Source organism: Hemitrygon akajei, chromosome 4, assembly GCF_048418815.1.
Source record: "Hemitrygon akajei chromosome 4, sHemAka1.3, whole genome shotgun sequence".
Taxonomy (NCBI): domain Eukaryota; kingdom Metazoa; phylum Chordata; class Chondrichthyes; order Myliobatiformes; family Dasyatidae; genus Hemitrygon; species Hemitrygon akajei.
Genome location: NC_133127.1, coordinates 14701499 through 14717546, shown reverse-complemented (window position 1 = coordinate 14717546; position 16048 = coordinate 14701499). Strand labels below are relative to the sequence as shown.

Here is a 16048-nt window from a genome sequence, read left to right as displayed (position 1 = left end):
TATGGTTATTATTCTATTATGGACTTCCTGTGTACACCCACAAGAAAATTAATCTCAGGGTTGCATATAGTGATATGTATGTACTTTGTTAATAAATTTACTTTGAACTTTGAACTTTTACTTTGGTTGTCGAGGAGGAAACAGAATAGCTTTCCTTACATTTTCAATATAGTGGAGGTTATTGATTACGTGACACAGGATCAAATCTCACCACAGCAACTGAGGAATTTAAATTCAAGTAATTAAATAAACCTAAAACTTATTGGAAATCCTGAAACTCACTGGATTAGCACTTAAAAAATTTCCCCTTGCTCAGATAAACCTCTCTGTGAAGAACTCTGCTGTCATTAACAGGGCTGATTTACTGTACCTCTCATGGACGGGAGTTGTGATATTACGTTGAAGTTGGAGAGGCTAAATTGGAAGCAATGTGTTCAGTTCAGGTCACCTAACTACAGGAAAGATACCAATCATCTTGAAAGAGTGCAGAGAAAATTTACAAGGATGTTACTGTGACTAGAGGACCTGAGTTGTCGGGAAAGGTTGAATAGGTTAGGACTTTATTCCTGGAGCATGGGGAATGAGGGAGATCTTATAGAGGTATATAAAAATTATGTGGGGTACAGATAGGTTGAATGGGATCTCTTGTTTTGTGCTTGTATACTGTATTAACGGAACTGAAATTTATGCAGGGTTTTTTCCCACAGGTTGGGCGAGACTAGTACTAAAGGTCTTAGGTTAAGGATGAAAGGTGAAATATTTAAGAGGACTCTGAGGGGGAACAACTGCTTGCTCAGATGGTGGTGCAAGTGTAGAACAACCTGCCAGTGGAGGTGGTGGATACAGTTTCAACTATACAATTTAAGAGAAGATTCAATAGGTACATGAATGTGGGGATAACCCCTTAGGAGGCAGTGATCATAATATGATTGAATTCATACTACAGTTTGAGAGGGAGAAGTATAAGTCACATGTATCAGTCTCACAATGAAATAAAGGGAATTACAGAGGCATGAGAGAGGAGCTTGCCCAGGAGGATTGGAGGAGGATACTGGCGGGGTTGACGACAGAGCAGAGATCGCTGAAGTTTTTGGGAATAGTTCACAAGGCACAGGATAGATATGTCCCACAGAGGAAGTTCCCAAATAGCAGGGGTAGATAACGGTGGCTGACAAAGGAAGTTAAGGACTGCATAAAAGCCAAGGAAAGGGCATATAAGGTAGCAAAAGTGAGTGGGAAGTTGGATGATTGCGAAGCTTTTAAAATCCAACAAAAGGCAACTCAAAAAGCTATAAGATGGGAAAAAATGAAATATGAGGGCAGGCTGGCCTATAACATAAAGCAGGATGCTAAAAGAATTTTCAGTTATATAAAAAGGGAGCTGAGAGTTGAAATGGATCACTGGAAAATGTTGCTGGTGAGGTAGTAATGGGGGATAAAGAAATGGCAGATAAACTTAATGGGTACTTTGCATCAGTCTTCACTGTGGAAGACACTAGCTGTGTGCCAGAGGTCCGTGAGTGTCAGGGAGCAGGAGTGAGTGACATTGCTATTACAAAGCAAAAGGTGCTAGGCAAACTCACAGGTCTTAAGGTGGATATGTTGAGGGGAACGGGTGAACCCAAACACAGGGCACTGACATGGAAGTAGCGTAATCAGAAGAGCGTTTATTAATGGTTGCAGGGAAGGCCGGGGAGCAAGGATTAGGCAGAGGAAAGCCAAGGAGTGAGCGAGACTGGACCGGGGATCAAACCAGGGTCACTGTGGTGAGAACGCGGCGTTTAACCACTGAGCCAGCAGATAGTGTAGACAGATGGCGGGACAAGGCAGACCAGGGATGTGGATAAGGGGATGAGTGTGGCTGGGGAGAATGGCAGGTGGCATGCCATGCTCCTGTTAAAACAGAGAGACAGAGTTAACACAGGCAAACAACAGCACAGAAACAGAACTTAGAATACACAATTCTAAGCGGCCGAGAGACAGAATTAACACAGGCAACTAGCGCAGAAACAGAACTTAGAATACACAATTCTAAGTGGCCGAGAGACAGAATTAACACAGGCAACCAGCGCGGAAACAGAACTTAGAATACACAATTCTAAGTGGCCGAGAGACAGAATTAACACAGGAAACCAGCGCGGGTGAATGGAAAAAAACTTTTCTTGACGCAGGGCGTTGCTGGAGCTGAACTTCGAACAGGAGACAGGTGGCAGGCAACACTTACCTTGACACAGAGCATTAAATGGAAAGGCAAACGGCAGGCAATACTTACCTTGACATGGAGAAATAGAGTTACACAGGTAAACCTCGGTATTGAAGTAAAACTTAGAATATACCATTCTAAGCGTCCGGGAATGTGAATTACTGCACTGGCTGAAGCAACGGTCTGGCAACGAGTGGATGCAAAGCTGGGGTTTTTATGCAGCAGGTTTAGATGAGAATTAGGTGCCGCAATCAAGGAGTTCAGGAGAACACAGGGAAAAGGGTATTAGGAGAATAAGAGGAATTAACGGTCGAGAGCGTGATAGATTAAATCACCTGGACCAGATGGACTACATCCCAGAGTCCCGAGAGAGGGTGCTGAAGAGATAAAAGATACATTGGTCATGATATTTCAAGAATCTCTTAATTCTGGCATGGTCCTGGAGGAATGGAAAATTGCAAATAGCAAAAGAAAGGAAATTATAGGCCAGTTAGCCTAATCTCAACGGTTGGGAAAGTGTTCGAGTGTATTATTAAGCATGAGGTTTCAGGGAACTTGGAGACTAATGATAAAGTAAGTCAAAATCAGCATGGTTTCTGTAAAGGGAAGTCTTGCCTGACAAATCTGTTAGATTTCTTCGAGGAAGTAACATTCAGGGTGGACAAAGGAGAGTCACTTCCTTGGATTTTCAGAAGGCAGTTGATAAGGTGCCACACACGAGGTTACTTAACAAGATAAAATCTCATGGTGTTACAGGAAAGACACTTGCATGAATAGAGGAATGGCTGACAGCCTGGAGGCAGTGAGTGGGAATAAAAGAGGCCTTGTCTGGTGTTCCTCAGGGGTCAGTATTGGGACCACTGCTTTTCACATTGTTTATCAATGATTTAGATAATGGAATTGGTGGCTTTGTGACAAAGTTTGTGGATGATACAGAGATAGGTGGAGGGGTAGGTAGTGCTGAGGAAACAATGCAATTGCAACAGGACTTAGACAGATTGGAAGAATGGCAAAAAAGTTGCAGATGGAATACAGTGTTGGGAAATGTATGATAATGCATTTTGGTAAAAAGGAACAAGTGTGGACTATTATCTAAATGGGGAGAAGTTTCAAACATCAGAGGTGCAGAGGGACTTAAGAGTCCTCATGCAAGACTCCCAGAAGGTTAATTTACAGGTTGAGTCTGTGGCAAAGCAGGCAAATGCAACATTGGCACTTATTTCAAGGGGAATAGAATATATGTAAAAGCAAGGAGATAATGCTGAGCCTTTATAAGACACTAGTCAGGCCACATTTGGAGTATTGTCAACAGTTTTGGGCCCTATATGTCAGAAAGGATGTGTTGTCATTTGAGAGAGTCCAGAGGAGGTTCATGAGGATGATTTTAGGAATGAAGGGGTTAACATATGAGGAGGGTTTGGCAGCTTTGGGCCTGTACTCACTGGAATTTAGAAGAATGCAGTGGGATCTCATTGAAACCTACCAAATGTTGAAAGGACTAGATAAGGTGGATGTGGAGAGGATGCTTCCTTTGGTGGGGATATCCAGAGCTAGAGGGCACAGCCTCAAAACTGAAAGGCAACCTTTTAGAATACAGGTAAGGAGGAATTTTTTTTTAGCCAGAGTCGTGAATCTGTGGAATGTTCTGCCACAGACTGTGGCGGAGGCCAAGTCTGTGGGTTTATTTAAAGCGGAAGTTGATAGTTTCCTGACGGTCAGAGCGTTGAAGGATATGGCGAGAAGGCAGGTGTATGGGGTTGAGTGGGATCGGGATCAGCCAGGATGAAATAGTGGAGCAGACTTGATGGGCTAAGTGGCCTAATTCTTCCCCTGTGTCTTATGGTCTTATGGATAGGGTCCAGAAGCCAGTAAATGAGACTAAGCAGGCTGAAGGCCTGTTTTTGTACTGTGGTACTTTATGACTGTATGTGTGACTGTATATGTACTAATACAGACGGATCCTGATTCCCAGCTGTCATGGCAGAGCAAGTGATTCCTATCATGGAACATCTATTTGCCTATTGAGCGATACAACGCAGAGTATACCTTCACACACAAAATGTTGGAGGAACTCACCAGACCAGGCAGCATTTAGGAAAAACGCAAGAGTCAATGTTCCGACCTGTAACATCGACTGTACTCTTTCCCATAGATGCTGCCTGGCCTGCTGAGTTCCTCCAGATTTTGCGTCTATTGCTCGGATTTCCAGCATCGGCAGATTTTCTCTTGTTTGTGCAGAGTACACCTTTCCAGCCCCCTCCGAGCCACACTGCCCCAACAACCCCAGAACCGTTACACACCTGTCTCCTGCACCTCTCATCTTTTTATGGACCAGCCATCTCCCCTCGACACTCTCGGTCCCGATGCAGATGCTGCTCGACTGGCTGAGTTTAGTTATTTACTTACAGTATTTTATTTGTTTGGTGATAAAGCATGGAGTCGGCCCTTCGAGACACGCCATCCCAGCAACCCCACCACCCAGGTTAACCCTAACCTAATCACGGGAGAACTCATATAACCCGACCCTGTAAACCACCTGGCTGCATCACCTTCTGGTGTGGCAGGTGGGGTGGGGGGAGACGCTGTACTGAATTGAAGTAAGCTGCAGAGAGTTGTGAACTCAGTCAGCTCCATCATGGGCACTAGCTACACAGAATCCAGGACATCTTCAAGGAGCGATGCCTCAAAAAGGCAGCATCCATCATTAAGGACCCCTATCACTCAGGACCTATTCTCTTCTCACTGTTAACCATCAGGAAGGAGGTACAGGAACCTGAAGGCACAACTTCAATGATTCAGGAACAGATTCTTCCCCCTGCTATCAGATTTCTGAATGGACATTGAACCCTTGCTACACTACCTCGCTTTCTTTTTTCCACAACTTATTTAATATAACTATGAACTGTTATATTAACAGTATAATATATTGTTTTATAACAATATAAAACACTGTTTTTATTATCACATGCTTCAAAACAACAAATTTTACGACATTTCAATGATATTAAACTTGATTCTTATTCTGATGTTGTTTGTGGGATAGGGAGTAGAGAGAGTGAATGAACGTACCTTTTTTTACCCAGGGTTGCGGAATCGAGTGTGTTTGTTTAGGGTGAGAGGTGAGAGATTTAACAGGAAACTGAGGGGAAACTTCTTCACCCAGAAGGTGGTCAGTGTATGGAATGAGGCAGGTGCATTAACATTTTAAAATTAGCTTTTAAAATGCAGTGAAATGAGTTGCTTGCATCGAGGCTGTGTTGGGGTGGCTCACAAGTGGCACCTTGTTTACAGCACCAACTTGGCATGCCTACAACTTACTAACCCTACTTCCTAGATCTTCGGAATGGGGGAGGAGGCTGGAGGAGACCATCAGGGTCATGGGGAGAACGTACTAACTCCTTACAGACAGCGACAGGGTTGAACCTGGGTCGCTGGCGCTGTAATGATGCTGTGCTTATCTCTACACTACTATGCAAATCAATCGAGTCCTAGAAACATCCTTACAAGCCTTCTCTACCCAGCCAGAGTTAATATCCTTGAACTTCAGAAGAACTTTGTACATTTCACCTCTTATTCTTCTAAACGAGAGAAATTACAGATCTGATCTACTCAATGTCTCTTCGTAATGCAGGCTTTCCATCTCAAAAAGGAGCCTGATCAATCTTCATTGCTTTTCTCCATGACAAGTTCTCTTTCTTATGTAAAGAGGCCAAAAGTGTATGCAATGTTCCAGGTGTAGTCTGATCAAGGACCTATATAATTATAATGAAACATCTTTACTCCTGTACTCAAATCCTCTTTCAACAGAGGCCAACATGCCATTTGCCTTCCTAATTGCCTGTTGCACCTGCATTTTAGCTTTCAGTGACTTGTGCTCAAGGTCCTTTGGAACATCAACATCATTTCATCTCTCACTCAGCATTTCTGTCTTCCTCCATTGGAACTTTTCCTTGCAATATTCCACAGAGATGGGTGAGTTTATAAAGGGAAATAAAATGGTAAATTGATTTAGACCTTAAGATATAGGAGAAGAGTTAGGCTATTTGTTCCATCAAGTCTGCTCCGCCATTTCAAATGGCTGACCCACTTTTCCTCTCTGGCCCAATCTTTCGCCTTCTCCTTGTATCCCTTCATGCCCTGCCTAATTTTTATTGAAATCAGAATCAGGTTTAATATCTCTGAATATCTCTGCTATAAGAGTAGAAATTTGTTATTTTGCGACAGCATTACATTGCACCACATAATTAAAAGGCTATAAATTACAATTATACACACAAATACGTATATACATACATACTGTATAAAATAAGTCATGCAAAAAGAAAGCAGAAAGCTGGTGAGGTAGTGCACATGGGTTCATTGTCCGTTCAGAAATCCGATGGTGGTAAGGAAGAAGCTGTTCCTAAAACACTGAGTGTTTGTCTTCAGGCTCCTGTACCTCCTCCCTGATGGTAGCAAAGAGAAGAGAGAATGTCCTGAGCGATGAGGGTTCTTAACGATGGAGGTTGCATTTTTGAGACATCGCCTTTTAAAGGTGTTCTCGATGCTGGGGAAGCTAGAGCCCGTGATGGAGCTGGCTGAGTTTACAATTTCCTGCAGCTTTTTCCAATCCTGTGCAGTGGCCCCTCCAAATCAGATGATGACGCAGCAGTTAGAATACTATCACGGTACATCTGTAAGATGTAGAAATCTGTAGAAATTTGCTGGAGTGGTGATATACCAAGTCTCCTTAAACTCCTAATGAAATATAGCAGCTGTTGTGCCTTCTTCGTAGTTGCATCAATATGTTGAGCCCAGGATAGATCTTCAGAGATCTGTCCAGGAACCTGAAACTGTTCACCCTTTCCACTAATTGTCATGTGTACTAAACTTGTGAGAAACTTTATTTTGCATGCCATCCATCGAGATAATTTCATTACACAGTAGACAAGCGGGTACAATAACAGAGTGCAGAGTAGAATTGTACAAATACAAAGGAAGTACATTCTAGGCAGACAACAGGGTACACGGTCATGACGAAGTAGATGTGAGACCATCTTATCGTGCCAGGGGACCATTCAGTAGTTTGACAACAATGGGGTTGCATCTGTTCGTGAGCCTAATGGTACATACTTTAAGGCTTTTGTGTCTTTCTGTCTGATGGGAGGTCAGAAGACTGAATGCCCAAGGTGGGTGGGATCTTTAACTATGCTGGCTGCTTTACCAGGGCAGTGAGAATTGTGGACAGAGGCTGTTTTCTGTGAGCTGTGTCTGGAGCTGCAGTTTCTCGTGGTCTCAGGTAAAGTAAGTTGCAGTACCAAGCCACGATGCATCAGATAGGATGCTTTCCATGAAACGTTGCTAAAAAAATGGTGACTGCCAAATGGGGCATGGCAAATTCTGAGGTCTCCTGAGAAGGTAGAGTCATTGTCTCAGAGGAATATAGCACAGATACACACAGGCTCTTCAACCCAACAAGTCCATAGAACCATGTTGTATGGACAACATGGAAAGACACAAGATCTGATCGATTTAAGTGCCAGGATGAATTTGAATGGTCAGGTATGGCTGAAAAAAGCTGGCAGAGCCTGGGTCCAAGAGCATGGAAAGACCCAAGGTTTGATGGATTTAAGTGCCAGGACAAATTGGAAAGGTCAGCTACGGGCTGAATCAAGACGGCGGGCCCCAGGGCCCAAGGCCCAGGCCCAAGAGCAAGGAACAAGCCAAAGTTTGGACTCTAGGATAACATAACTAGTGGAAATATACATAATTCACAACCACCGATATTGACTTTGGATTTCACTTTAAGAGGCTGATCTGATGTGATGACGTAATTACGTAAAGGGTTTTTAGCATGCTTTGTGTTCAGGTTTTGGAGTTCAATGAAAAAAATTTGTGTTACGGGTTTTTTCTTAAACATAAAACACCTCACTTAGTTTTATTTCTGAAAACTTACATTCGTGACCCCATTGCTTGAGGACAATTTCAGAGCTATTGAACATGCCAGTTGCTTTGAAACTGCAGGAATTTTGGGAGCAAAATGTTGTTACTTGGTTCACGCAGGCAGAGGCCCAATTCACTCTGCGAGAAATCACTGCCAACAAAAACAAATATTTCTATGTGATAGCGTTGCTCAGTATCCCCTCAGCTGTGAGAATGGTGAGTCTACTAGAACACCCTCCTGAACACGATAAATACCGATCGCTGAAAACGCACCTTTTACAGACTTCTGGACTGTTGGAGTTTGAGCAGTTGCCAAACAGTTGCTCTCTTTGCCTGGCCTCGGTGATGGTAAGCCACCAGAGATAATAGACCACATGCTGTTCCTCCTGGGAAATCACCATCCTTGTTTTATTTTTAAAGAACTCTCCATGCAGGAAATGCCTGATCAAGTTTGCATAGCCCTCGCTAATATAACCTTAATGGACTATAGGGAGTGAGCGAAAATGGCTGATTGTCTACATTCAGCCAGGCAACAGTGCATCGTTCCTTCTTCTTTCTGTACCTTAATAAAACCGTTCAGCAAGGCTCCCAATAAATGAAAGCCTGCACCTACAAAACAGTCGATGCCGGGCCCATGTTTTCACCAGGCTCACCTTGGTATGAATGCTAGGAGGTGCCGAATGCCTTGCAGCTTCGAGAGTGCCAGCGCATCTGGATATTAGAGGTCTGTGAACACCATAGGTTCCAGCTTCCAGGGTCGTCTACTGTTCATTGCAGACACCCTTTCAGGGCGACACTTACTGTGCGACACAAGTGCTCAGTTGAGTTTGCTGCCAGCATAGCCTATTGAAGAGAAGGCAAAGATCAATGAAACCTTGCTGGAGGCCGCCAATGGCAACAGGAGCCAGACTGACGGGATACGGCGGGTAATGCCCTGCTTCAGTGGGTGGCGTTACACATGGGACTTGGTCCTTGCTAAAGTGGCTCGACCTCAGCTCGGGCCCAAGGACTATAAGTTTATCTTAAGAACTGCCGGCTTGTGGACATCAAGGACCCTGCTCCCCCAGTAAGTTCCCCACAACAACTATGTCAAGCGCATGTACCACCACAGATGAGTTTACTTGATGGCTAGACGAAATTCCAAAACTTACCAAGCCCACATTCTCCATTACTGTCAGAGAACATGGGGTCGAGCACCACATTTTTACAACTGGCCCGCCAGTCCATGCCCATGTGTGTAGACTGGACTTTGAAAAGCTGGCAACTACAAAAGCTGAGTTTGCCAATGTGGACAGACTTGGCATTGTACCCCAGTCAAATAACCCCTGGCCTTCGCCCTTCCCTATGTCCAAAGGTGGTTGCCACCCATGTGGTGATTACCAACACCTTAACAAGGTCACCACCCCTGATTGTTACCCAGTCCCACACATGCAAGAATTTTCGGCATATTGGCCAGCAAGTTAATTTTTTCCAAAGTTGATCCAGATAGGGGCTACCGTCAGGTGCCTATGTGTTCAGAGACATTCCCAAACAGCTGTGACAACCCCATTTGTCCTCTTTGAGTTTCTGCACACACCGTTTGGGCTGATAAATGCCGGCCAGAGTTTTCAGCAGCTGATGGACTCCATATTGGGTAGTGGGTAATGGTAATGGATGAACTGAAGGAAATTTATATTAGGCAAGAAATGGTGTTGGATAGACTGTTGAGTCTGAAGGCTGATAAGTCCCCGGGACCTGATGGTTTGCATCCCAGGGTACTTAAGGAGGTGGCTCTAGAAATCGTGGATGCATTGGTAATCATTTTCCAATGTTCTATAGATTCAGGAACAGTTCCTGCGGATTGGAGGGTGGCTAATGTTGTCCCACTTTTCAAGAAAGGAGGGAGAGAGAAAACAGGCAATTATAGACCGGTTAGCCTGACGTCAGTGGTGGGAAAGATGCTGGAGTCAATTATAAAAGAGGAAATTATGACACATTTGGATAGCAGTAGAAGGATCAGTCGGAGTCAGCATGGATTTATGAAGGGAAAATCATGCTTGACTAATCTTCTGGAGTTTTTTGAGGATTTAACTATGAAAATGGACAAGGGAGAGCCAGTGGATGTAGTGTACCTGGACTTCCAGAAAGCTTTTGATGAAGTCCCACATAGGAGATTAGTGGGCAAAATTAGGGCACATGGTATTGGGGACAGAGTACTGACATGAATTGAAAATTGGCTGGCTGACAGGAAACAAAGAGTAGTGATTAACAGGTCCCTTTCGGAATGGCAGGCTGTGACCAGTGGGGTACCGCAAGGTTCAGTGCTGGGACTGCAGCTGTTTACAATATACATTAATGATTTAGATGAAGGGATTAAAAGTAACATTAGCAAATTTGCTGGTGACAGAAAGCTGGGTGGCAGTGTGAAATGTCAGGAGGATGTTATGAGAATGCAGGGTGACTTGGACAGGTTGGGTGAGTGGGCAAATGTATGGCAGATGCAGTTTAATGTGGATAAATGTGAGGTTGGTGGCAAGAACAGGAAGGCAGATTAATATCTAAATGGAGTCAAGTTAGGAAAAGGGGAAATACAACGAGATCTAGGTGTTCTTGTATATCAGTCAATGAAAGCAAGCATGCAGGTACAGCAGGCAGTGAAGAAAGCTAATGGCATGCTGGCCTTTATAACAAGAGGAATTGAGTATAGGAGTAAAGAGGTCCTTCTGCAGCCGTACAGGGCCCTGTTGAGACCCCACCTGGAGTATTGTGTGCAGTTTTGGTCTCCAAATTTGAGGAAGGACTTTCTTGCTATTGAGGGAGTGCAGCGTAGGTTCACAAGGTTAATTCCCGGAATGGCGGGACAGTCATATGTTGAAAGATTGGAGAGACTGGGCTTGTATACATTAGAATTTAGAAGGATGAGAGGGGATCTGATTGAAACATATAAGATTATTAAGGGATTGGACACACTGGAGGCAGGAAGCATGTTCCTGCTGATGGGTGAGTCCAGAACTAGAGGCCACAGTTTAAGAATAAGGGGTAGGCCATTTAGGACAGATGCAGAAAAACTTTTTCACCCAGAGAGTGGTGGATATGTGGAATGCTCTGCCCCAGAAGGCAGTGGAGACCAAGTCTCTGGATGCATTCAAGAGAGAATTAGATAGAGCTCTTATAGATAGCGGGGTCAAGGGCTATGGGGAGAGGGCAGGAACAGGGTACTGATTGTGTATGATCAGCCATGATCACAGTGAATGGCGGTGCTGGCTAGAAGGGTCAAATGGCCTACTCCTGTACCTACTGTCTATTGTCTATTGATTTAAAAGACTTAGATTTTCATTTTGGTTACCTGGATGACATACTCGTCACCAGTGCATCCAAATCCGAATATGTATCTCATCTCTGCACACTTTTCAAGTACCTAATCCAACACAGGTTATTAACCTTGCTAAATGCCTGTTTGGGTTGTCAGTCATTGACTTTTTCAGCCATGGCATCTCTGCAAAAGGTCCAAAACCCCTCCTATCAAAAGTAGTCACTGTTATGGATTTCCAATTACCCCGCACTACCTAAGGACTACAGGAGATTTTATACGTGGTGGATTTCTATCACCACTTCATTCCACAATCTTACACTTCCCCTGTGTAGTGAGCTTTAAAGCAATACCCCTGATCATGTGCTAGACTGATCGGTGGACTAGACCAGGGCATTTAAACTCTTTACAATGCAACCCTACTGGCTCATCCACTCCCCAGTATAGCCATTATACTGACAACTCAGACTACACTGTGAGTGTCGTGCATGAATAGTTAGAGACGTGTGGCAGCCGCTCGCCTTCTTCAGCCGGCAGTTCCATCCGCCCCCCGCCCCCCCGAAATGAAGTACAGGACTTTTGACCATGAGAATCCCATTCTCTATCCGGCTGTCCATCATTTTCATTTTCTTCAAGTGGATTGCAATTTCACAATGTTCACTTGGAAATCAAGCCTTATGAGGCAAGGTTAGCAGAGCTGGGACTTTTCTCTTTGGAGCGTAGAAGAATGAGAGGGGACTTGATAGAAGTCTCCAAGATTATGAGAGGCATAGATAGGGTGGATAGTCAGTACCTGTTTCCCAGGGCACCAATAGCAAACACCAGAGGGCATATGCACAAAATTAAGGGAGGGAAGTTTAGGGGAGACATCAGGGGTAAGTTTTTTACACAGAGGTTTGTGGGTGCCTGGAATGACTTGCCAGGGATGGTAGTGGAGGCTAAAACATTAGGGGTATTTAAGAGCCTCTTGGACAGGCACATGGATGAAAGAAAAATAGGTTACAGGGTAGTGTGGGTTTAGTATTTTTTTAAAGGAATAAACGGGTCGGCACAGCATCGAGGGCCGAAGGGCCTGTACTGTGCTGTAGAATTCTAGTGTCTAGTGACTACAAACCCCTCAAGCATGTGATGGCCAAAATACCAGACCCTTGGTTTGCATTGCAGCAATGCCACCTGGCCCACATATACAACATATCAAGGGGAAAATTGCTGCTGTGGCTGATTGCTTCACCTAGCCTGCCGTTGAGGCCGTACGCGTAGGGGTTGACAATGCAACATAGCAGCCGACCAGCTTACTGACCCAGAGGTCCAGGCTTACTGAACAGCAGTCATGGGTCTGCGATTGACTGACATTAAGTTTGGGGAAGCTAAGGTTTCTCTCCTGTGCGATGTTTCAATCAGCCACCTCGCCCCAGACGAACTGTTTTTGGCTTCATATATGTCTTTTCGCATCCAGGCTGGAAGGCCTCACAGAAACAGGTTGCACTAAAGTTTGTGTGGGAGGGCATTAAATGAAAAAGTTGTGTGTGATTGGACTGCAGCCTGTGCAGGGTGCCAGCAGGCAAGAATTAACTGTCATGTCCAGGCCCCATTGGTACCTTTTGAGGTCCTTGAGCGATGGTTTGTCCATGACAATGTGGACCTTGTTGGTGCTCTTTTCCCTCCCACGACTTACCGTGGTGGAGTGCACCACCAGGCAGCCAGGTGTCATTCCCCTAGCAACGACGACGGCCGCAGACGTAGCTTGGGCGTTCATCAGCATCTGGGTTGCTCGGTTTGGCAACCATCTGATATTTCCTCTGACCACGGTCCCCAATTCATATCCGACGTCTGGGCTGTGCTGGCCCAGGGCTACATCACATCTGCAGTCCAGTGGCCTATGTTAGTGCTCTCACCACTCCTGAAAGGCTGTTCTGAGGGATTCCCTGATGGGTGAGCATTGGCATGATTGTCTCCCATGGGTCCTGCTGGGGCTTAGAACAGCTCCTAAAGAGGACCTGCTGAGTTGGTATATGGGCAATGGTTACAAGTGCCAGGTGACACCATGACAGCCTAGTTGGCCCCTCAACGACATTCCACCCTCCTCAGTAAGTTCAATTCCTTTGCACCTATTCCTACCTCCCATCATGGCCTACAGCACTCCTGGGTTCCTGGTGACCTACATTCCACCTTGTTTGTTTTCGTCTACACACCAGCGTCTCCTTAGGCCCCTTAACGATGGCCAGTTCTGCATTTTGGAACGGGAAGAAAAGGCTTATATCATAGATAAGAGAGGTAAACAAGAATGTATTTCAATAGATCGCCTTAAACTGGCCCAGCAAGATTTGCACGATTCCGCTACCACGCCCCTAGTGCCCTGACATGACCACGAGCGTGTCAAGACACCTCTGGAAGAGCCAGAGGCACCAGCTGTTCCTCCATCCATGGAACATGGGACCCGAGCCAGGCTGCTTGTCCGAGCTCCAGACAGGCTCTCAATGTCGGTTTTATTGAATTCAGGGGGTGGGGGGCCTGTGTAGGGTAACGTAATTGGTGGAAATGTACATAACTCACAATGATTTGGGATTTCACTTCAAGAGGCTGGTCTGACGTGCTGACATTATTACTTAAAGGGTTTTTAGCGTGCTTTGCGTTCAGGGTGAGGAGTTCAATAAAATGTGTTATGACCTTTTCCTAAGCATAAAGCGCCTCACTTTGTTTTGTTTGCGGTAACCTACAGGATGATTTAAGCGCTGTGCCAGATTGGAAAGGTCAGGGTGTTGGGACTGGTTGTGAGGGATGGGCTGGTTCAGCTCGCTGCTCCGCGGGGTTTACCCGTCTCTGCGCTAAACTGAGGCTATGGTCTGAACTGGCTGCTGGCTTCGTGTCTGGGAACTTTAGTTCTGAATGCTATTTTCTTACTTTTATTGTTGGTATGACTTGTTTCTTTCCCCTGCACGTTGGGTGTTGGACAGTATTTCCTTTTCAATGGCTCTATTCGGGTTCTTTGTTTTGTGGCTGCCTGTAAGGAGATAACCCTCGAGGTTATGTATAGTACATGTAGTTTGATGATAAATCTGCTTTGAACTTTTTTAACCCCCTACTCCGTCTCAATATCCCGCATTCAGCACAAGTCCCTCCAAAGTCGTATGGAACATTGCATGCGGAGGGAAGGCGTGAAAGAAGTATGTAAAATTATGCAAATTACAGATAGGGAAGACAGTCGGAGTTTTTTTCTTAGCTTGGTAAGACAAGTATTAGAGGGCATTGCTTTAATTTGTGAGAGGGAAAGTTTAACCCTTATATACAGTTCATATTCTATACCTTCACAGTATGGTCTGGTTCAATTTTGACCCAGCCCAAGGATTCCCTCATAACAAGTGTCTATACCAAATTCTGAGCCACAGATTTAGTTAGAATGTATAAATAGCCTATCTGACATTAATAAATAGGTGATTAATCCTTAATTAATGTTTCAAAGATGTAAAAACCCATTTCAATAGATACGGGTCAAATTTGACCTGGAACAACCTCAATGTGCAAAAATTTGTAGCACCTGTTCAAAAATATAACATTTTTAAATATTTTTATTTTTGCACATTTTAGGTCACTTTAGGAGAAGTCATCAAATTTCGGCTAAAAAATGGCATTTAGGGTGTTTTTACTGCTGTCAAATGTCAAAACGGGTCAAATTTGACCCGAAGAGTATGTAAGGGTTAAAGGTGACTTGCATGGTGGGATTTTTTTTACAAAGAGATTGCTGGAATACACTGGCAGAGGAGGTGGCAGAAGCAGGTACTATAGCACTGTTTAAGCGATGTTTAGTCCGGGACATGAACAGAATCAGGTTTATCATCACTGGAATATGTTATGAAATTTGTTGTTTTGCTGCAGCAGTCCATTGCAATACAAAATAATAAACTAAAAATTAAAATAAGAACATGTGTTCTTGGACAATTCAGAAATCTAACAGTGGAAGGGAAGAAGTTGTCCCCAAAACATGGACTTTGTGCAGACGGATGGGATTAGTTTAACTGGGGGTCATGTGGTCCGAAGAGCTTGCTTCGGTACTGTACTGGTGTGTATGCTCTGTGTACGAATCGCTTCAACATGTGCCATTAGTTCTATTTTAGGGAAAGGAATAAGCTGACGCATTTATCTCTGCAACCTGCTGTCTCCTTACAGGTCGTCATCAGTACAACCATCAATGTGGATGGGCACGTCCTGGCAGTGTCGGACAACATGTTCATCCACAACAACTCCAAGCACGGCCGGAGGGCTCGGAGGCTGGACCCATGCGAAGGTAGGTCAGATCAGGAGCAGAGTCTGACTGATTTTCTTACCAATTAAACCTTCAGTCTCTGTAGCATGAAAGGGAACCTTCCAGCCTTTTGGACTCCGATTTACATCGGTAAATTAGTCTATTATTATCATGTGTACCAGAATACAGTGAAAAACTTTGTCTTGTGTAAGACCATAACACATAGGAGCTCAATTAAACCCATAGAGCCTGATCTGATTTAATTTCATGGCTGATTTAATATCCCTCTCAACCCCATTCTCCTGCCTTCTCCCCATAACATTTGACATCCTGACTAATCAAGAGTCTATGGCAACAAATTCCACAGAATTACCACCCTCTGGCTAATCTCTCC

General features: G+C 44.4%; 1 protein-coding gene across 1 annotated transcript in view; it reads left to right on the top strand.

The window, feature by feature from the left end:
• Positions 1-16048, top strand: part of LOC140726140 (transcription factor COE3-like) — a 435742-nt gene that overhangs the window by 312802 nt on the left and 106892 nt on the right. The window contains 1 exon segment of the mRNA XM_073042113.1: positions 15579-15696. Coding sequence (XP_072898214.1) covers positions 15579-15696 — 118 coding nt within the window.